Genomic DNA, 26,823 nt, shown 5'->3' on the forward strand with positions numbered 1-26,823 from the left:
ACGGGGCTCCTCCACCTCTTCACGGCGCACGGACCGCCCTGCTTCCCCCTCCTCACCGCCCCCGGCCCGGCCCAACCCACCGCCCCTCGGCTGCGCTCCGCCCCGGGTCGGGCGGGGCCGCGTTCAGCGCTGTTGAGCAGAGCAGAGCCGTGCCCAGCGCAGCCCGGCGACGGGGCGAACAGCGGGACGGCGAGCAGGTAGGGCTGGGAGGGGAGGTGGGAACCCGGGGGGGGAGCAGCCCGCTTCGGGCTTTCGGCTCCCGGTACGGCGGTGAGGGGTGGTGAGCATCTGTGCGGGGTTTGCGTCGCCCCAGAAGGAGCCCCTTCGGATCAACTCGGTGGGTTTTGTTCTCTGAAAGCACCAATGAAGTCTTTGCGCCGCTTCCCTTTGCCAGGCTGTAAAGATGCGGTGCTTAAGCTGCGTTTCATTAAGAAAGCGCTGAAACTTTACCCGGCTTATAAACTCTGAAGCAAAGCAAAAGCCAATGCTCACATTCGGTATAGAGGAATGTTCTGTGTGCAGGGAGTCCCGGGGCTGGTTTGGGGTAAAGCTCCTCCGCTTTCTTCTGTTAAACAAAACCTCCAGCGGTCACAGCTGGCACCTCGCTGCTTTGTGAGACGGCTCCGTGTCGTTGCAAAACGCCTTCGTTTTACTGAGCACGGTTTGGTTTCGGCTCCTTATGTTTCCTTACAGGTAAGGTCTTCTGGTTTGGTTTCCAGCTTTGTATGTATCTTGTACTTGCGGTTATGTTAATGAATTTGTCTCTGTTATGAGAATTCATGGGAATATTGGTTTAGCTTACAGTCATCCTGGATGGAGCGTGTTAGTTGAAGGTGATGGCACCTGGTGGTGGTTTCTCATCTTCATAGTGCAGGCTTTGGTGCTGGTGTCTCTCTGCTTAATTGGAGTTTCATACATTCGTTGTTTCCCTGTTTTGAAAATCATAAATCAGAACACCTTCATACCCTGTTCCAGGTGGCTCTAGAAACCTACTGTTCTTCCAGCTGCTATAAGTACGTGATGCCAAATATTCCTCTTCTGTTTGCTTTTGAGAAGCCTTTTCTTGTGTATTTCCTCGGGAGCATCCAGTTTTTAAAAACCTGCCTTTGAAACAAATCATGTTTTCCTGGTGTTCACAAAGGCGTTGAAAACTGCCTAATTTATTTCCCTAATTTACTTTGTCGAAATGTGGTTTAAATTCCTGATGCGCCATCAGCAGGATGGTAGAGAAAGGGAAGTCTAACTTTTCTCCCATCTTATTTTTGTGCCATTCTTTTCCTGGGATGGAAACCACATGGTTTCCTCCTTCTCTTGCTCTCTTCTTCCTTAGAAGTTTTAATAGCTCAGAGTTCAGAGCTCTGGTTTCATTCTTACCAGCTAGGACTGTAATTTTGTATACTCTTAAGGCTGGTGACACAGCCCTGCCGCAGCTGAAGGCAGGGCGGTGCTTGGAAATACCTCCAGTTCCTCAGTGGGATGCCCTGGGAACAGTTCCACAGTCCCAGCTGCTGGGGTACCACTGTTGCTCCACGTTGGATGTCTCTTGGTGGAAAACCTGCGCATCTCCCCTGCCTTCAGAATAGCATCTGCAGAGCTTGGGTGCTGAGGGCCAGACTGGTTGCTGGGTCTGTAGGAGAGTGGGAGGTCACTGCCGTTCCCTGTGAAGGATTTGCAGCCATCTGTAGCACGTCTGCTGTCAGCTCAGCTTCCTGTTTACACTGCAGTTGGTTTGAGAACAGGCTCTGAAGCAGCCACGCTGACTGAGGACACTGCTTCAGCTGGAGGCTCCAAGGTCCCCATGGGGAAGGAAGGCAGTTGCCCTCCTCACACGTGTTTTTTTCCTATAGAGAATGAGCTTTGTCTGGCTGTAAACAGTGGTCACTGGACAGTAGGTTTCTGAGGGTTAGAAGCTCAGTGATTGTACACGTTTTGGACTTGGCAGCTTCACAGAATCACAGAATGGCCAGGGTTGGAATGGACCTCAAGGATCATGAATCTCCAATCCCCTGCCACACACAGGGCCACCAACCTTTAATGCTAGACCAGGCTGCCCAGGGCCCCATCCAGTCTGGCCTTGAACACTTCCAGGGACGAGGCATCCACAACCTCTCTGGGCAGCCTGTTCTAGTACCTCACTACTCTCTCTGTAAAGAATTTCCCCCTGATGTCCAACCTAAATCTCCCCTCCCTCAACTTAAAACCATTTCCCCTCGTCCTGCAGTTATCTACCCTTTCAAAGAGTTGATTCTCTCCCCAGCTTCGAGACCGCAATGAACCTTTAAATGTCAGACTCGGGAAGAACTTCTCGGTGGGCAGGTTACTGGAATTCCCAGTGCACCACTTTTGGAAGCACTTGGTATAGTTCACAGCCAGGACTCGCTCTATTGCTTGTGCTATGAGGCAAGATGCTTTCTGCTGTGTTCCCAGTTGTAGCCTGGCTGATGCTGTTACATGACCTGCTGTTTTCTGCAGTACTAACAGGAAAATGGAACAAATTGGTTATTCTTAGTGCTCAAATGATTCCTGCTCCCCCTCTCCCAGGAAAGGGACTTTTATGGTAATCACAGCAGTGACACGCAAGGTTTTCACAGTGGCCTGCTGGGGTTCTTGCTCGTGTCTGCGGGATTTTCACTGTGCTTAGCTTGCATGAGGTCATGCTTGAAGAACCCTAATTGCATCAGTAGCCTCAGGAGAGACACGAGTATAAACCTTTTTTCCTCTGCCTCACCTTTCATGTCAGAGAGTTTCCATAGACAAATATATATATTTACAGAAAACTTGGGACTGACTGGCTGCTTGGTCTGAATGGAAGCCAAGCTTTTTTTACTGGACAAACAGCTTCATAATTTCTGGTAATTGCTCATATAAGGAAGTCATTTCTCCTCTGCTGCTTGGTATCCCTGGTTGACACTCATTGCCTGTGCCCACTGCAGAGCACCAGCTTGCTCTGGCACTGCCACTTCTGCTCAGCTTTCCACTCTGGAGTGCAGCTCACGGCTCCTCATTCCTTATAGGATTTTGACTGTTTCTGCTGATACAGCTGCAATTTTGAGACCCTGACTGGAAAAATTGAGAGAGAGCAACATTTTGTCTGGTGCCATTAGAACAATTGTAAATGGATGAGAACAGAAAGAGCACCTCTAACAATAGCTACCAGCTGCAGCAAAGAAAAGACCATTTGTCAGAGGGCAGAAAAACTTTACCGGTATTATTTAATCTTCAGGTTACTACTGAGAGCTTAGGCTTGCTTCTGAAACCTAGGATGTTCAGGGGCAAGGGCTGAGAGTTTGGCAAGTGAAGGGATTCGGCTGCACAGATTTGAGGGTTCTGGTGGGGATGCTGGGTTTGGTGACTCAGTACTGCACTCTGTGCTGTGGGTGCTCAGTAGAGAAGAGGTGACACTTATTGTAATGACTAATGGGTCGTTACTGGACTTTATCCATTAATAAGTAACGTGTATTCAGCAGCAGTCAGAAAGAAAAATATTCCATTCTAGGGAGATGTAGTTGCTGAGAAAAGTCCTTGTTCTTTGTTTCTTCTTTCCGTTTTGCTCTGGCTTTGCCAGGTGTAAAATACAATTGTCAGCAGTTTACAGGGAAGGGGGAGTGTCAGTTTTCCTGTCGAAGAAAATATCAAGGGTCTGATTGCAAAAAAAGGGAAACTGAAGAATGCCACATGGCTTCCACCTTCCTGTATTTCATCCTTGCAGAATTGCTTCTGCTGTGTGAGTCACTTGGTGTCTGTTGGTGTTTGCTAAACGGAGGACAGTTTTCACAAATGATTCTGCCCTTAGTCAATAGGAACACGCTGATGGGGTAGTATTACTTTGGGATGAAACAGGACAAGGACATTAGGAGTAAGGTAATAGTCTTAAAATTCTTGAGAGAGTTATTTGGAAATAGCTTAGCATGGAGTCTAAGTAGCAATGCAATAAAAATCCTAAATTCATGTTCTTGCTCTTAGCGCAGCATCTCTTTGACTTTCTCTTTTGCCTCTGAATGTATCACTGCATATGGCAATAGGCTTGCAAGTTTGACACTTATTTTATATAAAGTATTTTGAAATTTTCTAATAAAAAAACAATCTTTAAATCAGCCACTTCTGATTAGGGTCATTGCTGGACAAAAGCTGGGTGATGTTTATGCCCAGCCTGCTTAGTGCCACTCAAGTTCAGGAGCATAAATCAGCTTCCAGCATCATCCAAGGACATAATCTTAACTGCCTTCTAGCTGGGTTCTGAGCATCTAAGCTCTGTGCCAGAGGAATGTGCTGCATCCAACCTGAGCTGTTAGCAGCCCCTAAGCTCATAAATCCTGTGAGCAGAGAAGCCAGTGCAGGTGACTGGACAGCTGGAGCCATTCTCTGCTCACAAGGAGGAAAGGGACCTCTGAATAGCTCAAGGAAATGCTCAGTGTTGATGGAATGGCTGCAGATTTGCTTCCCTAGTGCTTCCTTCACCACATGTTACGCTTGACCCTGCCAGTACTAAACACCAATAGGAGGCAAGTCATCATCCCCAGTGGCAGATTAAACTGCTTGGCCATTGTTAAGAGTCCAAGATTTTCCTCTCTCACCCTGGTTAAATGACTGCTTGGATGTGCAGCCAAAGTAAACATGAGCTAATAAAAAATGTAGAGATAGTAGATAGCTGTTATGGACTAACCAGTCATGCTGCAGCACAAAGATGTGTGGGTTTTGCTTGCTTGTTTTCTCTCCTTTACTGTTTGAAGCTCAATTTACCTGAAAATGAGGTGGTGCGGATCAAGTATACCTCCTTTCTCCTGTATAGGAGAACTCTGAAGAAGAAATTGATCTCCCAGGATCTGTGTGGCAGCTCTGGAGCCCTTTCCTGTATTCTCCAACAATACATTTCCTTGTTGACAAGAAGTACATTGTCAATGGATTTTTAACTTTTTCATTTACTCAGTGCACAGCCTGTGAAGGCCACTGCTGCAAGATAACATGTTGATCAGAAGTCTGGGGTGCTGCAAAGAGATTGGATATCTACAGTGCTATCACGAATACTTGAACTCGTGGTAAAGAAAGAAAGAGTTTTGGAGAGGGTTAAAAAAAACTCAGCATGAAACAACCAGGTAGTGATAGGGGTTGGATTCTCCCTGTATTCCTATGATTCCCATGGAATGCTATGTTCTTTTACAAGAGTTGAAATTAATAGCTGGACAGGTAGAATAAGTGTTTGGACACGCATCTGCTTCAAGTGCTTGGATGTTGTTAGCACATGTAATCGCTTTGTATCTGAAGCTGACTGAACTGCCCAAGTCCTTGTAGTGTAGCTTGCTTTGCTTTCTTTTCTGTGACTGGGGCCCAGCGTGCCTGCTGCTCTACGGGGTCCTGCACTCTGATCTTCAGTCTCTTCTGGGATCAAAAGTTTGTAGAGAGAGACCAAGGGCTGAGAGTGCGATATGACATGAAAAGATTACAGGCTGCTGGGCAATAATTACCATAAATGATGCAGACAAGTCCAGATCTAGGAGCAGCTTTTTCCTCTTTCATCCTAAGCCAATCGTGGCTCAGGCTGACAGCACACCTGGAAATGAGGTAATTGAATACTCTGCCCACATTGTTCAGATTAGCTGGGGTTTGGGCACAAGCAGCACAATTGTTTTCTGTGCTGCTGGGCAACTTTTGTTCTCCTGCAGTCAGGAAACCTTACTGGTGCAATGAGACAAGACAGGATGATTCTCTTCCTTTCTTGGGAAAGGCACTCTTAAGCCACCTGTGGTGTGACTTTCCTGAGCAATACCCTTTCCAGATGTGGAGATCTTGCTGCTATTGAAGTATGAGGCGGAAATACTTCCAGCGCTGCCTGAACATGTTATTTAGGTCAATTGGAAGGAAGGTGGCAACATGAATCAGAGAAAGGGTTGGAAGAGGAGGAAGATAAGTAGTGTCTTGCCATCCCCTGCCAGCACAGGATTTTTCTCTGCTGGTCCAGAAGACATTTAGAGATCCCGTTTGTTGTCTCTGTACTCTCTGCATACTCCTGTGACTATGAGTAAGTGGACTGGAAATGAAAGAGAAGACCTCAGACAAAAGCCTTTCCCTTATCTCTCTGCATCAGTATGTCTCTTTCCTGATGGATTAGCTAATCTCTCTCAGAGATAGAGCACGGTCTCCTCTTCATTCCTCTGGAAAACAAGCTGCATCAGAATAATTGCTCTGACTTCATCCATTTGGGGTGAATGAGTCTCCAGAAGATACTTTTATGGAGGCACAGCAATCCTATTCTTGTGGCAACTCTTGCTGGTGGAGAACTGGCAGAAGCAGCTGGGGGTTTCCCAGCAGGTAAGTGGCCCAAAGGGGCATGAGGGGTAATGCAGAGCAAAGCTGACAGGGTGGGCTGAAGGGATGGTGGGAAACCTCCTAAAAATGTCCCATGTGAGCAGGGCTTTGCCAAGCACCTCATTTCCCTTCCCAGAGGAAGCAGCCTGAATTCACCCGTTGCTCTGTAGAGACCTGTAGGCTAAAACAAATTATTCTTACGCAGTAGAAAACACTGGAACCAACCTTAACTGATGAAGCAATTTGCCAGCATTTAGCCTCGAGGTCCCTAGTCCCTCAGGGCTCTCCAGTGCAATGACTTGAGCTGGTTTCCCAGAAAGATTCTCTTGGATATGTGCTGTTGGCAATACTCTGGCTTATTACTGGCCTTTTTATTTTTCCAAGAGCCAGCTCTTGTTAGCTTCGTTCTCACAGTATTGTTTTCTTTCTAGAAGAAGCTTTTGCTGGCTCTTCTAAGCCATCACATGGGAATTGCTTACTAGCTTAGATTTATTTTTTTTTTGTTTTGACCCAAAGCTGTGCTTCGCTCCCCTCTGTAACACTGCCAACATCATTTCCAGTCTCTTTTAAGCATATGTTTTGCAATAATATCTAAACTCTTGGCTCCAAATAAGTGCCTTACAGAGAGATCTGTATCTTTTAACAAAGGAATTGGGAAGCTTACAGTGAGAACAAAAGCAATATCTTGAGAGCCTTTAAGCCTCTGCTGACCTTTCCCAAAGGCCTCAGCTGAGGATCCTGCATCCAGCGAGCAGATGGCAGAAAGCAGGGTGGCCTTCGGTCAGTTTGCGCAGTCCTCTGCCCCATCCCTGCATTTGCTGGAAATGTGCACCGCATATTGTTGCCATCTGGGATCAAGTGTGCTATTCTTACCATCTCCAGGGAGCCTTCTCCAGCAGAGCCCGTCTCTGATGGAAGTCCTCTTTGGCTGACCTTGCACTCGGGCTAGCATTAGCAGTGTGGATTTTTGAGATGTGACAGCAGCATTCTTCAGAGGAAGACTTGGGAGATGTCTTGTCATGGCTGGGAAAGGCCGAGCTTTCCAGGTATCCATCTGGGTACCTGGTATTAAACCAGGCAGCAATGAGATCACTGTTAACATTTTCAAAACTTCAGGACAAACAGCCGCAGCAATGCAAAGGCCCTCACCAAACCAACTTTGAAGAATTGCCTTTGCTTTAGATGGTGGGAAGACTTGGACATATAGGAGGCAAGACCAGTCAGGAAAAGTAGCAACAGAGCTGTGGAAATATTTTCTGTATCTCCTGACATTAAGAAGCTTCTCCTCGGTTTGCACCAGTGCATGAAATGGAGGCTGTCTGACCTGCAGAAATAAGGGTTAAGGTTTAGCAAATTGGCATTTCTGGGAGTGAAGTTTCTCTAATTGGCACGTTGCTCAATTTGGGTTGCAGGTGAGTTGAGAGAAAAGTTGGAGCTGCTCCATGGGTTCTTACAGGTTTGTTGGTTATTTCTGTCCTCCTTGATTCTTGCTTTGTATTGCAGTAATGTCATAGATCTGGAGGTTGTGTATTTCAATTAAATTTGCGCAAAATGGCTTTGGGGCAGTTTCAACTTGGGAATCTTTGTTGTTGTCCTTGTAAATATAAAACCTGACGTACCAGACTAAAATAATGCAATCAGGATGGATTTTCTGTAAATATTTCCTAATCCCTCTGAATTGACATTCTTAAAACTTGTGCTCAGCTGCCATCTGTCGCACAGGCAGAATGAGGGATCTGAGCGGGATGAATAAGAGCCCTTGGCAGTGCTATTTACACAAGTTGGAGCTAAGCTGTGTTCAGGATGTCCTGACCTGCCCAAGTTGCTGCTCGTCCATTCTCACCAGCTGCTGCCGTGTCTGGCACAATTTCCTGCATTGGTTTTCAAAGACTTCTATATGCAGGGACGGGGACGGGGGGGGGAAAGAAACATAGCAGAAGATCAGAAGATTCCATAAAACTCCTTTCCTGATGTTGCATGCTGTGGAGCCACCTCTCCCTCCGAGCTCAGCTGCGCTCATTGCCTTGCTGTTCTGAGGGTTTTACCTTTGCACAAGGGAGCCTTCTGCTGCGTGTTCTCCATCCTTAGGCAGGGTGGATGGCCAAGCTTCAAAAGATGGGAAAGAATTGGGCACGGAGTTCCTGATGGGAGGCTTCATGGGACTGCATGAAGGGTCTGCTCATAAGAGGAGCTGAGCTGATGTGAAACAAATGGTGCTTGGTGCTTCTGGAACTGAGATGCTGGGATATATACAAGCTGCCAAATGCAGAAACAAAGCAAGAGCAGAACCAAAATCCTTCCTGCCCTCTGCTCTGAGGCTCAGCTCAGCAGTTTGGTGGGGAAGGAACAGCCCTGCCTGCATGGTGATCCCTGAAGCATTTTATTGTGGGGAGGCTACGTTTCTGTTTGTGCTGTGTCTCGTAATGTGTGCTCAAAGACCCACATTGCTTCCAAACCCCGGTGCTCTGTGTGTCTGACTGCGTGTGATGGATGGCTGACCACTGAACCCCCAGCATCCATCCGTCTTCTGCTCCAGTCCAGCCTCACTGAAAAGTCTTGCTCCTTCCTCAGCCCCTGGAGCCCTCCAGCTGTGCTCTGCTTGGAGCCCATCTGAGGCTTTTTTTGCCACCGTCTCCCAGCAGAACCAGAGGGACAGTCCCAGGAGGCTTCTTCTCGACGTCTGTCCCTTTGTCCCTGGATGTCTGGGACGCCAGCCTTGTGCTTGCTGGCCCCAGGGCCTCACTCAGCCACGCTCGGAAGGAATCATAGCAGAGTTAGACCTGGCAGATGGAGGCCTGTTACCTCACCCCACAAAAATGCTTTGTTATTGAGAAAATGGAAACTGTCTGAGGTTTGGGAGCTGAATGGAGTCATTGGTGTCTGTTTTAACCACAGTTTGGTGGTGGCTGCTGAAAGTTCCCCTTGCTGAGCATTCCCTTTTCCTACACCCATAATCTTCAAGTCATCAGAGAGCTGCAGTGATTTAACTATTAGCTGAGCAAACACTGAATGCTGCTGTGTGCTCTGCAGAAACTTCAGTAAAGCCTCAGCATCTTCCAGCAGAAGTAAAATGAGCAGCTAATAAATAACCCTTTGCAAACTGTTGCCCAGAAAGGTGATCCCTGTGCGTACGAAGCCAAATTCAACTTCCTTTTATGATCTCAGCAGTGCCCCTTGTTTACTTGATTTATTTTTAAAACGCTGCACTAAGATTAGGCAGGAGCTTCTTGGGGAGAAAAGGCATGCATAGACACTGGTGTTCTGTACCATGGATATCTGAATCCCAGCTCAGAAGAGAAGTTTCATCTTGTCAGTGTTTTTTTTTAGATAGATTTCAGTGCTGGGAACTTGGGAACCTAGGAGAAAGAATACAACTAGGGATTCAACTATTAACAAGCTGGTTTTCCTATTGCTCTGCATGATTCGGGTGAGTCAATACAGACCAGCTCTAACTAAATACAAGACTTGTTTTAGTTAACAGATAGCTATGTGTGTTTGTGCCACTGTAGATTCTGATACACCCTGCCAGTATTAAGCATTATTCACTAAGCACCCTAATAAAACTAAACCAAGCAGTGTTAGCTTTTTGGAAATAAAATGAACGTTTTATTTATGTGTATTTAAACTAACAAATCTTTTGTAGGCCAAATTGATGTCTTCCAGCTGCTGCAGATGTTTTTTACATGACAAAATATTTTGGTGCTTAGAAAAACCTAGAATGCTGGAACCACAAGATATTAAATATTTAATTATTACACTGGAATGTAAATAGGGTCTTGATATTTAAAATCTGTTTACTCGAATTTCAAGTGCTTACTTAGAAACTCTTAAATTAATGTGGTTCTTATCTTGTTACATGGGAAGAAGAGTGACGACTTGGCATCTTCTCCAAATTTCTTTCAATATCAGCATGGGTTTTAGTAGCAGTAATTTGGTTACCTGGAGAGATCATCCCAGCTGCTTCAGGCAGGGCCAGGGAGCGATGTCTGCTGTAATGGCCTCTTTCTATTTGAGATCCCTGCTTTCCGTGGGCTTGTAGTGCAACCATAAAAATCCTTTCCAGGCTGAGCTCTGGCTCCTGAAGTCTTTGGGAGATTTTTAAATATAAAGTGCAAATAGCAGAAACAACTGGCAGTTGACTTTTCAAACTGTATCTTAGCAGCACAGAGGCCGTTCTGGACATGTGTTGTTCCTGTAGTTGTAAAGCAAGCTTATTTCTCGAATGATCCAAGCCCACAGGATTTCCCTTGTGTGAGTATGTTTGAGGTTAGGTAATTTCTCTTGCTGTTTGGATGGTGGATGTAGATCATGCCATTTCCTACCAAAACAGTGTGTATCAATAGCTCAGCACTACAGGGGAGAAATATCCGTTTTTTTGTTTTGTTTTTCTTTTTTTAAGCTCTTCTAATGAACCAAAAGAAAGGAAATAACAATGTAAATGTCTGTCTGAAAGGACAGAAATTCCTCTTTGAGGTCCACAGCTGATGGCAGGATTCCTTCGTAGTGCTTAGGATACAAGGGTGGTGAAAAAACAACGGGAGGAGGAGACCCCAAGCTGCCTCGGAGCACTATTGTCAGAGTGGAGCTCCCAGGCACTGCCCAGAGCTGCTTTTGTTGGGCTTTTGACCTTACCTCGGAATTCCACTGCCCTCAGTTAAGGAAGAAATGGTTCTAATGGCTGTTAAGACCTACACAACTGGGGTGTAGCTCCATGTGCCACGTTGCTGCGGTGCTATCCTCTGGCTTCTTGCTTTGAAAGCACAAAGTTCCAGTGCTGGGAGCTGCTCACAAAGACACCACGTCGCTCGGGTGTAAGGTCTGGAGCCTGGGGTCAGGCACAGTGCTGAGTCTGCTCACCTCAACCTTTCCTTCTCCCCTGCTTCTCACAAGGAGAGCAGTCTGTGGGATCTGTTTGGACATAGGTCTATAGCATGCATGAGTGGGCATCATGTTTTCCATGCTGCTGCGTCTCGGGAGGAGAAGGAAGCTTTCTGGTTCCGTTGCTGGCCAGCAATATGGATCTTGGTTCCTTTTTTTAGCTCTGCCAAGCTTGCCCTGTGCCAAAACCCTCTGAGGTGCAAATCCCAGGAGGGAGATAAATCAGCTCCATGCCCTGCAGGTGTTGTAAGGGTAAGTAGTGCTTCTGCTGATGACAGCTGCTGGGGAACTGACCAAGCAAGAATCCTGTGAGAGGAACAAGATGTCAGGTCCATGGAAACTGAGCACTCTGGTGTTTATGGTCTTGCACTGGGTCATCGTATGTATTTGTGGTGTTTGTGATGGGATGTCAGGGAGCTAAACCACCTTCCGAGCAAACTAATCTTCAGTTTGTGTCCTGGGTGAAGGTTAGTTACTACCTGCCTCTTCTCCAAGCACATAAAACTCTTCAAATAGAAAAGACAGCAATTAAAATTTAAGACATTTCAGTGGCTACCTTTAACTCAGTGAACGCTTTCCTACCAAGAAAACTGCTGTGATGCCTAAATAAGAGGTTTCTGGAATATGTGGAGTGTCAGAGGTACTTACTGAAGTCATTAATAGCAGAAAGTACACTGTGTTGCATGTAACTCAGCCAAGAGAACTTTTATTTCTAGTATTTCTCAACCCTGTGCAAACATCATGTAATACACAGGAAGATTAATTCTGGCCCGTTGGGCTTGTATAGGAGTCTTGGATGTGTTGCTTTTGGAGAGCCTGAGCAGCTGTATGTGGAAAATTGCAAATGCACTTCATGTTGGCAGAGGTGTTGGACCATAAGCACACACTGCATCATGCTTCATGCTCCGAAACAATGACTCAACCCAAGAGTGATGAAATACATGCTGTCAGATCCTTGATAGCTCTGAGCTTTAATTTCAGAAGGAGATGCAAAGCAGAGCTTGGAATAAGAAGGGGAAAGAGCAGTCCAGGGATTTTGAACAGCTGGGTCCCAAGTGGATGGTGCTGTACAAATTGCACTGACCATTTCCAGTGGAAATCAGTGAGCGTTGCTGTCTTCAGGAGGTCGAGAAGCAATTTATATCCAACAAATTGGAATCAGGGATTCCTGTGCCCCTCATGAAAATATAGAGTAACTCAAATTGTAAGAGTCCAATTTCATGTCACAAGTAATGAAATCTGAACCCGTGCAGGAAATGCAATCCCCATGCTGATGTCACCCTCTGGTTTATGATGTGGCTGCTTTTGTTCCTGGGCGAGCACTCGAGCGTTCTGCGAGCGAGGTGCTGACTTACAGGAGAGAGTCCCTTGCTCTGCACCTGCTGTGAGTGCTGCACTGTGATTCAGTGGGAGCCACCCCAGCTCATCCTCAGGCTCTGCACAGATCCTTCACTGCCACCATGCAAGGTAACAACAGCCCGGAGGTTTGGGTTCCCAGCTCTGCCAACTTAGGACACGTTGTCTGTGGGTAGATTGGTTTTTGGTCTGATTCATGAGGAGAGCAGAGGGTTGTAGGGTGCTGATGTTTTCTTGCTGCAGTGAAGCCTGAAGTGCAGGAGCATGCAGACAACCCTGGGAGCTCTGCAACTCTTGGCAGAGAGCAGCTTGCTGTTGCTTCCTTCAGGGAAAGAGTTTGGAGCATCTCCTCTGCAGCAAAGAAATGGGACATTGCTTTGCATCTTCTGCATCATGGGCTGAAACATCAGCTCTTCTTGGTCTTTGTGTGGAAGCCTTGGATGTTTCCCTTTTTTTTTAAATCTGTTTTATGTGGGTCTCCTTGTAAATTCAAGCAAGAAGATGAGGATCTGTGAATGAGCCACAGGTCTGGACAGAGGGCTGGTTAGTGTTGCTCTTTCTTATCTGTGTGTGTTTGCTCAGCAAAGGAGCGCTTTTCAGCTGTTGAGTTTCTGGGCAGTCAGCACATGTGCTTTGTGGTGGCACCTGCCAGCAGCAGGGCATGGGGCTGCAGCACAGCTGTGGGGTGGGCTCCTCCACACACTGGGGACTCCATGTTTACTGTGTGAGTGATGCAGAGGCATTTACACTTGATTTTGGGTTTGTGACCATTTATAATAGCTGCTTCCATTGCATCTTTTGGACGTGGCAAGTTTTCGCTTTCAGAAGTACCACCAAAGTCTTCACATCTCAGTGTATGGCAAAAACTGGAAAGCATGTGGCTTCCTGCAAATTCATCTTTAGTGTTTGCAGTGGGTTATTTCTAAGAAGCTTTGTGTAGAATGTGTATTCACATAATAATCACAACTTCTACAGCTGAAAAATGTGCAGTGCTTCAGACTAATTTTAAAAGATCTCAGCGAGAAGTGCTTTACCAAGGAGACCCATTGATGACCAGATCACTTAGCAGAGAGATCATTAGCTGTAGAAGACTGAAACTTATTTCATGTCTACGTTGGCAGGAGAGTGGCTCCAGGAGGCCTCCCTCTTCCCATGCCATGTCCTTCTCAGCTTGGCTTGCCGTCCTTGGGAGCGCTGCCTTTTTCGGGATGGCTGCAGCTGGCACATGCAGCATCTCCCAGGCAACAGAGAATCTTAGTTGTGTTTCAGACCACAGGCGAGCAGTTCTTGGGATGGTAACCTGAGACAACTTGCCTCTGCCAGGATTCAGTCCTTCCCCAGATTTTGAAGTGTTCGCATGCTGTGGGTTACAAAGCTGTAATTGCCTTTGCTTGCGAGGGACACAGCAGCTGTAAGAAGTGCGGTAGGGAGGACTGCAGGCTGTTGCAGAAGAAGTGAGGGCAAAGAGGCCCCTGGCTGACGATCAGACAGCAAGAAGGCAGCTGCGTGGCAGTGCAGCGTCTCCCTGATCACATTGGCTTTTGCTTTGCTCTGCTGGTTTTGTGTGCAGATGCAGTGCCATCCGCCTTCCTCAGCATCGCTGTTATGTGCAGGAGGCAACTATGAATGTTCAGACTACGGAGACAGGAATTGACTCAAAAAGAGAATATTTTGACCAAACTTGGGGGAAAAAAAAAAAAATCCCTTTGTCCTTGAAGCAATAGGCATGTGTTAAATAAAATGTGTCTGTTCTGGATGTCTTTTCCTGCTCCTGTAGATCAAAGTTACTTTGTGTATTAAAAAAATGTCAACAACAAAAACTAAAGTTGAGTGGATCCTTAATCAACAAAAGAGCTGTCAGGCTCTCAGGTGAAGGTGATTAATAAGGAGTGGGCTCAGACCATGCAGGACTGCTTTTCAGCATAGGTGCACAAAGCATGCACGTGGCTGCATCTGTCCCTTGCATCCTGCCAATGTGGACGCATGCTTAGAGGCAAGCTTGAAGCTCCCGTGCAAAGCAGAGACATAATCTTTTATTCAGGGACTACAAAACACTTTGTAAAAAGAAATCTAAATTATTCATCGCTTCTGAACTAAGAGCGGCTTTATCCTCATGTAAGAAAACAGCTAGGGGAAACAAAAACTACAGCACTGAGCTGGAATTGTAAGAGAACATTAGGGAAATAAAGCAGAACGCCTTTGTTTTGCAGTGATGTCCGTACTGAGATGCACAGACCCCAAAGCAAGCACCTCGAGCAGCCTGATTCTTTTTTTCTGCTTGGAAGCTGTGATGTCTGTTTGTATTGCAAGATCTTTGTGTAGTGGGTAGATCCAAGACGAAGGTAAATTGGCCTCAGTGTGCAGTTAGTCATTTCCTGTCATGCTTTCATGTTTGAGTTGTAGTGTACTGGGTTTGACCTTTATTTCTTGGGGCAAAGAGATTTTGAAACTTTACTGCTGGAGCCCTCGTCCTGTGCAGTTGGATAAGCAGTTAGGCATCTACATGGCCATGGACCAAGTCAGCTGGGTTTTATGGGCATCAATCAGTTCAGTCCAAAACTAAATGTTCTCTGCTAGATTATTATCCTCCAGCGTGCTTGGTCCTTGGGACTCCCTTTTTCTTCCTGTCACAGACAGGGTGCTGCATGGATCTCACTGTGTTTCTGCATTTAGAGATGTAGGACAGCCTGCACTCTGCCGCGAAGTTCTGCTGAGTTTGTGGCATGAATGTGGGGTTGGTTGGTTTGTTGGTCTTTTTATGGGTGTGTATTTGATATACGTTTGTTTGGTGGAGAACGCTGCCTCCATACAGGTGCCTCATTGTGATCCTGATGGGCTGAGATGGGGCTGCAGCAGACGGAGCAAGAAAAGCATGTGCTGCAACAGCGAGGTAACACGAAGCCCACAAACACCACTTTGCAGTTTCGTGTGCATTTATATATACTCTCTTTATGACTTTCTACTTGAACCCTCATCCAGTTACGATCCCCCACCACCTTTTCTTGTCCATCACTTTGTAATGACAAGGGCAAAGGAGGCTTACTGATAGATTAATCCACCTCTAAGCAACAGGCACTTTCCAGATTAGCTCCTGCCTGGACCTGGTATGAAACCTGGGGCCTGGAGGCCAGCTGCTGCCTGTTAATTTGTTTTGATGACTATCTTTAGGGTTTGTTTGTGTTCTTGCATAACTGTTGCCAGTAGGACAGCGGTAAGCATATGGTCTGCTCAGTGCATCTGAAAGGTTTATTCAGCCCTGCACAATAAATATATTCCTTATTTTTGCCTAATTTTCTAGTTGAAAAAGGAAAAGAAAGGGAAACTAAAGAAATGTGTGGATCCGCTACTGGCAGGCTCTCCGAATGGGAATAGTCAGGCCCATGTTTCCTAATAACACTTCTGCTGATGCTGTTGAGGCCAAGACTCCCTAAGAAGGAATGGACTGTGAATGTTCCCATGCTGGGAGTTCAGTGGGAGATGATGAAGCCAACTCCAGGAGCGGTGCTATGGCTGAGCCACATGGTGCCTTCAGCGAGGCAAGTCTTAAGACTGTGCTCTCAGCATGCATGTTTTTGGTATCCCTGTTCCCATAATCTAGTGGGAGAATACCCTTCTTTCAAACGGCATTCAGGAAGCAGTTGCACATTTTGATTCTTACTCCTTTTTTCAGGCTTTTTTAAAGCATCCAACAGTCACTGCCCCGAGCAGTGAATCCCCACTCCTCTGATCACGCCGAAGCTCCCGTGCTCAGTCACGCTCCTTGAAACTTGGCTCCAGTGTCTTTCTTCCTATTATGGTCACCCTGGCCATGTCTGCAGCTGCTGCCTTGGAGCCAGTACCAGCTTCAGCAGCAGTGCTTGTTGCAAGCTGCTGCCAGTGGGGGCTCCCCTGGCTCAGTCGATGTGGCACAGGGTCAGGTACCTGCCGTGGGGAGCTTGGGCCATGCTCTGGCACGTTTTGAAGCCCCATATTCCCTGACCATCTGGCAAATGAGACTTCATTTCACTGGGGAGAAGTTTCTGATGTGTTTGGGTCTAACTGCTCTGCTTTTGGACTTCCTCCTCGAGTTAAGTGGTCGGTTTGAATCACTGGGGTCCAAGCAGACCAAGTGGTTTCAATTTCTGACTTCCTGTTGCATGCACAGAATTTGCTTACTTTGTGTACATTTTAAGTAAGATTAACAGCTGATCTCTTGAACAAATGTTGAGTTTCCATGCCAGCAGAATGACATGGGGCTCTTGTTCCAAGTGGGTCCTCGCAGCTCTGCTTTCCATTCAAGGCAGGATTTGTTCAGAATCTGAAATAATCCTTATTGTTTAGTGTGTTGCAGTCTTAACTCTGAAATTGTTTCCTTTCTCCCTGGGCAGAGTTTTTCATTTTCTGGTTGCGTAGGAGGGACTTACGCCTCTTTTTTCAACCCAGTAAGAATTCCCTTTCCCTAAAGAAAGTAAGCCTGCAGCAAGAACTGAGTGGGGTATTGCCTTTATCCTTGTCTGCCTGAGCTCTGCTGTCCCTTTTGGAAGGTGGGGAGAGGCAGTGAGGATGAGCACCTAGGAGAAGCCTGAATTTCTCACTTGAATGGATCTCGCGTTTCTCTGCCTCCAAATGCTGGCCTTCATGCTCAGCTCTGGAGATGCTTCCTCCTGTAGCTGAGGTCATTGGACCTGCTCAGATAGGAAAGGGACAGAAGTAGCTTAAAGACAAATGTGAAACAAGGTCCTGACCGCAAGCAATAACAAGTTGAATCTCAGATGGGCCATCCTGCCTGCTTTTCCACAGTGGTGTGGAAAGTTGGATTCCCTTGAAGAGTGGCCTCATTAAAAAGAGGTTCTTTCTGTAAAGGACAAATGTCACAGTGCGTACAAACACTGGCTCAGAACTTTGTGCCATTACCTTGTATGGGGATACTGCTTTGTGAGAGCCCGACTTAGCAGCAGCAGGTTTTCCATTCATGTTGGAAAAGTTTTACGTTTCCTTATCTTCAGAGGAAGAATGAGGAATTTATTACCAGAGGATCAGGGTCTATGAACTCAGTAGTGCTCTGAAACAGTGTCTTGGAGTGCCTCACAACCCTGCACGTCCTGACAGCCCCACCGTGTCCCTGTGGGCATAGCAGCTTTTGGGGCATGGAGCTGCCAACCTGTCCAGGTCTGCTGGAAAGTCAGTAAGCACATCAAGGGTGAGGCTATTTCCATGTGCAGACTGCATGTTTTCCATGCAGTCTCTCAAAGTGTGTTGGCCTTCCTGGGAAACCTCATTACATATAGTAGTCCAAAAAATTAATCTCCACTAGGAAATAATTTGTTTTCCAGATCTTCTGAAGTGTATCTTGTCTAGCAGAATTCAATGGGAACTTAAGTCGTGCATTTTGCTTCCAGAATCAGCACTGCTGATTCTGATGCAAGAAGACATAAAAGGAGAGTCCTGGCCTTGTAGAGATGGGGCTGAACTCCCTCAAGCTGTGTATGTTCTCCTCCTCCATGGTGTGATGCTGTTGTGGAAAATAAATAACAGCATACACAGCGTGCTGTGCCACTACATATAAACTGATGATGATGATGCCTCCTTTCTGCTGGTTGGGGCACCTCTTGTTGCATACACCAGTGTGGGGCTTTCTCTCTGTCAGCATGTGAGATTCTCTGAGTAAGATCAGACCGTACGTGGGACAGTTGAGTCTCTGCACTAACCTTGGTCATATAAGAGCTGCTGGGAGGAGACAATGGGCTCTGGTTTTGCACTCTGAGGTCTTTTCTGACCACTAGGAAACCCTCAATTTACCATTCAAAGAGTGTATTAAAACTATGCACAGCCTCAGCTGCCCTTATTCCTTGTCAGATGCTTTAACTATTCCTGCTGCTTCTTTCTCTTGTAGCTTCAAGAAGCTGCCTGCTGTGCTGAACAAAATTCAGTTCTGCTGGCACAGATCTCATGGCAGTGCAGGGTGTTTCCTCACAGCTGTGGCAGCCATCTCAATGGATGCATTGCAGAGCTCCAGGACAGCAATCAGTCTCCCTGTGCTTGGAGAAGCAACGGTGCTGCAGGTTTTTGGATGCCTGCAAACCAGGGGACAGCACCCCAGTGGTACAGGAGGTGGGCTGTGCTCACACTCCGTTGCTCCAGGTAACCACTGCCTCATCCAGGCTGCCCATGGAGCTGGGAGGGAGTTGGGAGGTGTAGCTGTGAGCAGGATGTGACTCAGGGGTGCTCGGAGCAGGCGGAGCCCTGTGCAGGGAGGATCCAGCTGGCCAAATGCCCGGCACCCTCTTGGCTCCCCCAGCTCTCACCTGGAGGCAGATCCAGCAGCAGCATGGATGCTGGACTGCTGGCCCAGGCCTGCAGCTCACAAGTTTGGGAGCACAGGGGCAAGAGCCATCCCCACGTGGCCCCCAGAGGTGGTATAGGGGAAGGGGATGGCTTTCAATCCACAGCCTCGTGCAGGGGCCAGCACTGCTCCCCTGAGTGAGCAGCTGGTTTCCCTTTTAGGGTTGGATGAGAGGCAGAAACAATGTCACGCGGATTCCAGCACCTATAATGGTTCTGGAAAGCCAAGGGGAACAAAGAGCGTTCTCCTCTGTTGACCTCAAAGCATGCTGAAGACCATCTTCCAAAGCTGCCTCGCCAGGAGGTTTCATCCTTACATGGGAGCCCATCCTGCAGTGCTGCACTGTGCCCACTGCGTGCCTGTAGGTGTGAAGTGCGAGCGCCAGGGCAGCAGGCAGGGCGAGGAGTGGCAGGAACCCAACACATAAAGGCAGCTCTATTCCTGTGTCCTGGGAAGATTAAGTGTTTCCCTGGGAATAGCCTCGTTGGATTGCCTGGTGGAGCAGCTGGTTGTGACCTGACAACGAGCAACAAACGCATATGGAGTTACACAGGACTGTAGGTTCGCTGTGTGTGTGAGACTTCATGGTAGCCCGAATTGCCTCCAAAAGTGATTAAACTCTAAAGTGATTGCATGCAGCAGAAAGTCTGGCCTTGGTCCTATTCTTTGCATAATAGTTCAAGACACTAAAATGAATGTAATGATCTCCTGGGGCTGTTGCTAAGCCCTCTGAGGTGTTGCCGTGCACAATGACACCGGCATGGTGTTATGTGCCTGGTACTCTCTAATTAGAAAGCAGCCTCTGCTGTGCGTCCTTGGCGATCTGCTGACCTTTCCCATACGTGCAGCTATTCTGAGCTCTGTTCCAGACTGATCAGGTTTGCATCCCGGAACACTTTAAATATTGTTTGCGAGGAGAGCTCTTGTTGCCAAAGCTGTTTGTTCTTGGGCACAGGCGAGAAACTGAGCTTCCTTTCTGCCATGAGCACTACTCTGTCAAGCAGAAGGATTGGGTAGGCAGCTGGCAGGCAGAGAGCTGATGTTATTTCTGCCCTCGGACAGCTGCAAGAGTGCCTCAGGTCTGGCAGCCTTCGTCCTGAGATGGGTGAGTGGGTGAACACTCTTTGCTGCTGGAATCCTATCAGGTTGGGGCAACACCTTGGCTGTTGTCTGGAGGCGTTGCTGACACCAGCCTAGATCACAACTGGTGTTTACAGGGTGGTGCAGACTGCAGAGTATCAGCACATGCTGATTAGCACGCATGATGACTGCCCAAAAGTCTCAGCATCAACTTAAAGGGTCTTGAAGCCAGGACACATTTTTAATACGTTTTAAAACTCCACTTCTTGTCTTCACGAATTGAAACAATTTCCCAGATCCTCACTGCAATCACAGTAAGAAATGGGGACTTTTGACCTACTCCTTCACTGTGTTTCTTTTGTCTCGCCTTTCTCTGGGCTGTGACCTTGGTGCCACATCCGTGGGTGAAGATGTGGAGGTTGCTGTGGTGTTGTGCAGGATTTGTCACCGCTGCACGACACTGTATGCACGACCAGAACAAAGAGAGCAAACAGATCACTTCCTTGCAGCTTATCTAAGTCAAATAACTCTGAGTAAACTTCCTGGGCCTGGGTTTTATTCTCTGCAAAAGGCAGCACAGCGCCTGATCCTGTGTGCTCTCGCAGCAACCCCAGCCACGTGATGCTTGGCTCTGCCGACCCCACACCCCACAGCTAGGACCAACGGAAGCAGACTACATCTGGGGAGAATCTGCTCGAAGCAGAACTGCCCCAGGGAAGCAACGCTTTGCTTCCAGTGCACCCAGTTCTCCCAGTCTTCATTTTGGGGGCTTTGGCACACCAGCAAAGTGCAAGCCCCTTGCAAGCAGGTTGGGTATTGTACTGGCACGGTACAATTTGGGGCACTGCTTTTGAGCAGAACTTGGAATATCATTTTCAGAGGGTTTCTGTGAGTTTTGTTCCTTGTTCCATGCACTCCTGCAGCACTACCCACCTCACTGTCCTTGGCAAAATGCTGTGACTTGCTTTGTGGCTGGGGACAAGGAGGGACAGCCTCCGGGCTGCGGCCAGCATCGCTCACAGACTGAGTGCGTCTCCCCAGCAGAAGCCAAGGCTTCTCCCATTGTGCTTTTCTTTTCCTTCCCTCGTGTTTCCTGATGTTCTCTGACCCTATATTTTAGGACCACAGAGATAGCACAGCCCATTGAGCAAACACAGTAGCTCCGAGCCCTGGCAGTATCGTGGTTCCTGGGGCAGGAGTGCTTATTAGAGGCCCTTTTATTACAGACACACCTTGGAAAGTTCTTCTGTTCAGAAGGGCTGGGAGGAGAAGAGTGGTAATTTCATTTTCTTTCTTCACCAGAGAGAAAGGTCCCAGGTAGCTGCAGCAGTCGAGGGTAAGCAGGGTAGCAGGGGGGATGTGGGAGCTCCTCCTTGCATGGGCACCACAAAGAGAAGATGCTTGAGGACAGAGCTGTGGCAGCAAGGGGAGCACTGGCACAAGAACCCACTTGGCTCTTTTGAACAAAGCTCCATCCCAGTGCCGAGCTGGGAGCTGTGAGGCAGAGCAATGGCCCTGAGCTGCTGGTGGGGATTAAGCCATCCCCTGGGGCAGGCGGCAGCTGGGTAACGAGCATCTGAATGGGGACTTTTTTCCCCATCCGCTGGTCACGTAGCCATGTGGGAACGCTGGATTTATTCCCCAGCAGTGCTATCAGCACATACCAGGCTTCACAACAGCTGGGAGCCATGGAGCTTGACCAAGAATAGCACTGGGGAACTCACTGCCTGACTCAGAGCTGTCTGGAGCAGATCCTGCCTTGCACCAGTGAATTGTTGCTGCCCCAGGGGGGAGCTTTGGGGCAGCAGGCACAAAGTGGGGGGCTCCCAGCCCCCCTGGGCACTGGGTTGGGGATGGAGCTGCGTGGCTCCTCCTGGAGCAAGTGGGATCCTGGAGGGAACTGCAGTGCGTGGCTGTGCCGTGACTGCTCAGATGTAATTCCATGGGCTTGTCTGCACTTGACAGCAAGCTGGTATTACAGAAGGGTGTGAATTTGCAAGCGGAGAATTCCATATTTAGGAATAACCAAGTTCAACCAAACAGCAGGAAGATACTCTCATTCTGGAATTAATGTTCCAAAGAAAGTACCCAAGTTCTGCACCCTGCCTGCCTGCAGGAAGACGGGGCAAGGAGCGATGTCAGATCTGCATGCAAACCCTAAACACCGCTCTTGTTTGTAAAGTACATGCCCTCCCCTTTGCTTGCTCCCTGAAAAGAATTTGTAGCTGGAGCAACATATGCATGGAGCAACACGTGCAAGGAGGTTTGGTGGGATACAACTGCAGCCCGGTGCAGTGTGAGGTGCCCGATTCCAGCTCCCCTGCTGAGCAGCTGCTTTAAAGTCCTGGAGCTGTTCCAGCTCTGAATGCTGTAGTTCGATCGGGCAGCAGCAGCCCGGGGCCATCTGCAGGGGCCCTGCCCTTGGGGGGCTGATTAGGGATCTCTGAAAGAGGCTCGTGGCAGCTTTCCCTGCTGGTGTCTGGCTGTGGTATAGCAGTAGGTACACACACGCACAGAACGCTTGTGGGCCTGCTCTGGGTGCTAAGTCAAAACTTCCCATGTGGAAAAACATTCCTTCTTTTTAGATCCTCATTTACCCTTTGTTTCCCAGGAGCCAAACAGTGCAGAGCTCCCTGTGCGTGCATCTGTATTTCTCTGAGTGTCTGCGTGCTCATGTGGTTAGATCCATCCCAGCTGTCTGCAGGCGGATTTGAGGAGTGTGTTCAGGTGCAGGAGCTCGGTTCCCTGTCCTGTCCTTGTGTCCTGGGAACACGGGGCACTGCAGGCACATCCCAGGCAGTGCAAAGCAACTCTGAGTGAGCACTCTGCTGCTTTCTTAGCAGGTGAAGGTGGCCCTCAGACCGGCACCATGACCGAGTGCTTCGACTGCGACAACTGCAAGGAGTCCTTGTATGGGCGCAAGTACATCCAGATGGACAATGGCCCATACTGCATCCCCTGCTACGATGCCCACTTTGCCAATACATGTGATGAGTGCAAGGAGCTGATCGGCCACGACTGCAGGGTGAGTATGGGAACATGCCGGGCAATGCAGTCCATAGGTGCCCATCCCCATCTCATTCTACTGTCCTCCCCAGGAGCTGTACTATGAAGATCGCCACTACCACGAGCACTGCTTCCGCTGCTTCCGCTGTGACCGCTCGCTGGCTGATGAACCCTTCACCTGCCAGGACGAGGAGCTGCTGTGCAATGACTGCTACTGCAATGAGTTCTCCTCCAAGTGCATCGCCTGTGAGAAGACAGTCATGCCAGGTAGGAGCGGGTGGGCACTGTGGTTTGCTCCCAGTCCCATTGCGTGAAGCTGCAAGGTCCAATGCCAGGGCAGCAAGTGAGAGATGAATCTCTGCCCTCCCACTGCTCCTTCACTGCACGGTGTGGGCTGGGCACAGTCTGGTGGGACAACAGGCTGTGATCAGCACAGCCCTGACTGTGTCTGTTTCCCTTTCTTGTGGGGAAGTGAGCTGAGGAGGAGAAAACAAAGGGTTTCCTGGGCATTTTCTGGTATGTGCTGACAAAAAGGGAAGGAATGGTTGAAGGCATGTGAGTGGCTCTGAAGATAGCCTGAGGCAAAGGTGCGCCTTTGCTTGGCCATTCTGGCATTCTGCAGATACGGGTTACAACAGACTGCTCTGCGGTGGCCATATTGGTGCCAGAGGAGTGTTGCTACAGCCCCTACTCGTGGCTGCTGCTGCTCCTGGGGCTCTCCCCCAGCTTCCCACACGTTCCACTCACCCACATCACTCTATTGTGGTGGGCAGGAGCCTGCATTGTCCTGCACAGTCTCCATGTCCTGTGTGAGCATATGTGCTCCCCACTACCCCTCTGAGCACAGCTCTTCTTGCAGGATCCCGCAAGCTGGAGTACAATGGACAAACCTGGCACGAGCACTGTTTCATATGCAGCAGCTGCCAGCAGCCCATCGGGTCACGATCCTTCATCCCAGACAAGAAGGATTATTACTGTGTCCCCTGTTACGAGAGCAAGTTTGCTCCTCGCTGCACTCGCTGCAAAAAGGTATGTCTATCATGGCAGGCCGAGCCATCCTCCTGTGCTGGGGGGTCATGTTTCCAAAGCAGGGGGATCTGTTGGCTGAGAGGAGAGGACAGGGTGCCCCTGCACAACCCAGCCCTGCCGCAGTCAGTGGCTGCTCCGCTCTAGCAGTGCTAGGGATGGGCAGACTGTGTACCAGCTCTCTCCACACCCCATCAGAGAATGATTCAGGTGCCAGCACCCTGGCTGATAGCTGCTCAGGTGTGGCACTGCCCCTGTGTCACATGTGCTCTCTCTTCCCACAGACCCTGACCAAGGGAGGAGTGACCTACCGGGACGAGCCGTGGCACAAGGAGTGTTTTGTCTGCACAGGCTGCATGACCCCCCTGGCTGGCCAGCAGTTCACCTCCCAGGATGACAACCCCTACTGCATCAAGTGCTTTGGGAACCTCTATGCCAAGAAGTGCAGTGCCTGCACAAAGCCTATCACAGGTGAGCAGGACGGCCCTAGAGACAGTGTGCTTCCTACTGGCAGGCTGTGGCTTGGAGATGAACCAAGACCTCTAGCTGTGCAAACAGCTTGTCCAAATTGCTCCCTGAGGGTTTTAATGCTGTTCTCTGTCCCTCCCACAGGCTTCGGTGGTGGCAAATATATCTCCTTTGAGGATCGTCACTGGCACCATAACTGCTTTAACTGTGCCCGCTGTGACACCTCGCTGGTCGGGAAAGGCTTTATCCCTGACAATGACGAGATCCTGTGCCGCGACTGCAGCAACGACCTATGAGCCTTGGAGGACACTGTGGGGCAGGGGCTTTCTCTATTCTTCAGAGTCTTTGTGCCAGTTACCCCTGACAGCATTGCAGGGGCAGGGTACAAAGCGTAGGAGATGAGGGCTGACCCCTAACCACTGTGTGTTCAGGAGGTTCCTGTGCCCCTCCTTGAAGGCTAGAGTATGCTACACTGTGGCTCTGTGCAGAGCCAAAGCTAAATAAAGTTGAAAAGGAGCTTCAAGATCCCCATTATTTACTCTTTCCTTTTGCTTACTGTCTGACTGGGCATGAGCAGAGCAAAGGGCAGCAGCAGCAGCTTCAGTGCAGGGCTGCTGGATCTGCACGCTGGCAGCATGCATTCGCTTCCCTGGGCACAGTGCTCATTCTTCTTTTTTCCCTGCTCTGCATGCTGCAGGGCAGCAACTCCCACTCTGGTCTTGTCGGTGTTCACAGTGGATGTCTTCGCAGCCCAGTGTTGCACAACCTGTGCATGTGGGGCTCTCTGTCCTATTTGGGAGGCTTGGGGACACCGGGCTGGAGTGGGAGCACGTGTCACCACCATGGGATTCCTGTAGCCACTCTGCCACCTATGTGCTGCACCCTTTTCTCAGCGTGGCTCTGTGACAGAGCTCAGGCACTCACAGGGCTGTAGCACTGCCCCAAACCCCTGCCTGTTCTTAACTGTTAACAACAAGGTGTCTAAAAGCTCACACAAGGGCATGAGCCAACCTTGCCTGGTGGCTTGGCTGGCCCTGCCCCCCCAGAGCTCCTTTGCAGGGGGAGCTTGTGCTTCTGCCTAGTCTGCATCCCCCCTGCTCTGCCCTGCATGGGGCACTTCCCCCAGCCCTGCTTTCCTGCTTAACCCTTGCTTCTCTGAAGGCATCTTCTTGTGATGTTTATTCGTTTTTTGGTTTTTTTTTTTCCCTCTTTTTGTATTCTTTTGTCATGATTATCTGTTATTCTGTAACCAGCTGTGGGATGAAGGGACTATCCCGCCTGCCCAGGATTCAGTAGGAGCAGAAAAAATTATGCATGTTGAAGTGTTATTAACTCTGTATTCAGATCTTGGTTGAACTCTCATTTGAAAGCTTTGATGCAGGCAAATCAGAGTTTGTGTGTTTGCTATTCTGAGGCGCTTGGAGCAGTCTCTAGAAGGAAGTGTCCTGAATGTCAGCCCCTTGTATGTTTCCTAAAGCTTTATATAATAAACCGTTTTAGTGACACTCGTTCCCGTGTGTTTCTCAAGCAGCAGGCACAGGGCAGTACTGCAGTTCCATGCTCAATCCTGCCCCATTCCTATCCCAATATAGGAGTGGGGCTGATCCCCCACCATGCTCCTTTCTCCTCTTTCCCAACCCACCAGCTGTACCAGACCCTCCGGCTGAGGACAGAGGAATGGCAGCTCCCTCTCCCTATAGCGGCTGCCTGTCTGTCCACGTCCACTGTCTGTCTGCAGCATCAGAGCAGCGATGCTTTGTGGCTGATCACAGCCCTGCCACTGCTCTGTGTACTGCCTCGCACCCCACTGCACACAGCAGCTTCCCCATCCTGCGCCCCACACTCTGGGCTGTGGGGAGCTTTGCTGGGGATGTGGCTGCAGGCTCCTCCTGGCAGCCTGCCCCACAGCACTGAGTGCTTGTTACTCACTTTTATCAGCTGGGGAGCCAGTTGTTCCCCTAACATCTGAAACTGTTTTCCGCAGATTCCTTTACATTTACTAACAGCTGCCACGGCTTCCTGCAGGCTCACCAGCCCCCGCACCCCACGGGTGCTGCTGCAGCAGGACCACGATGCTGGCTCTGCTCCTGCACACTCCTGGATCAGCTCCTGCAAAAACTATGGTTTTGTTGCTTTTTTTTTTCCTTTCTTTTTCATGTAAGACTTTTGCTGCTTGTGACCTGTGCCAGGCTCTCGTTTTGCTGCTGTTTGGCCTCAAACAAGGAGTGAGTAGCTCAGGCCCTGGAGGTTTCTGGCTGAGCCTGTCCTGCAGCAGCAGCACCACGAGCCCTTGTTTCTGCAGCGCTGTTTCCAGGGATTAACCACAAAAGGTTTCTGTACAAAGGGCCCCCAGGCTCCTCTTTTGCTCAGCCTCAAGAGCCTCA

General features: G+C 48.9%; 1 protein-coding gene across 5 annotated transcripts; it reads left to right on the forward strand.

Annotated features, from left to right (window-relative positions):
• The first annotated feature begins 53 nt into the window (after positions 1 to 53).
• On the forward strand, positions 54 to 25,946 carry FHL3 (four and a half LIM domains 3). Of its 5 annotated transcripts, none has more exons than XM_031594909.2 (6): positions 54 to 197; positions 22,780 to 22,964; positions 23,038 to 23,212; positions 23,805 to 23,974; positions 24,256 to 24,442; positions 24,584 to 25,946. In XM_031594909.2, the coding sequence occupies exons 2-6, from the start codon at positions 22,809 to 22,811 to the stop codon at positions 24,733 to 24,735; spliced, it is 840 nt and encodes a 279-aa protein (XP_031450769.1). In that variant the 5' UTR covers positions 54 to 197; positions 22,780 to 22,808; the 3' UTR covers positions 24,736 to 25,946. The 5 variants fall into 5 exon arrangements, with proteins under 5 accessions (XP_031450769.1, XP_031450770.1, XP_089979911.1 ...); XM_031594910.2 differs by having other exon boundaries at positions 57 to 197; positions 22,783 to 22,964; XM_090123785.1 differs by lacking the exon at positions 54 to 197 and adding an exon at positions 7,696 to 7,715.
• Positions 25,947 to 26,823: the final 877 nt, after the last annotated feature.

The sequence above is a fragment of the Phasianus colchicus genome, chromosome 24 (assembly GCF_987193195.1).
Source record: "Phasianus colchicus chromosome 24, bPhaCol1.hap1.1, whole genome shotgun sequence".
Classification (NCBI taxonomy): Eukaryota; Metazoa; Chordata; class Aves; order Galliformes; family Phasianidae; genus Phasianus; species Phasianus colchicus.

Bases quoted from the DNA above. Each gene is read 5' to 3' on its own strand.
- FHL3 (XM_031594908.2), top strand. The intron at 23,213-23,804 runs GTAGGAGCGGGT...CTCTTCTTGCAG, and splicing joins TGAGAAGACAGTCATGCCAG to GATCCCGCAAGCTGGAGTAC. The intron at 23,975-24,255 runs GTATGTCTATCA...CTCTTCCCACAG, and splicing joins GCTGCACTCGCTGCAAAAAG to ACCCTGACCAAGGGAGGAGT.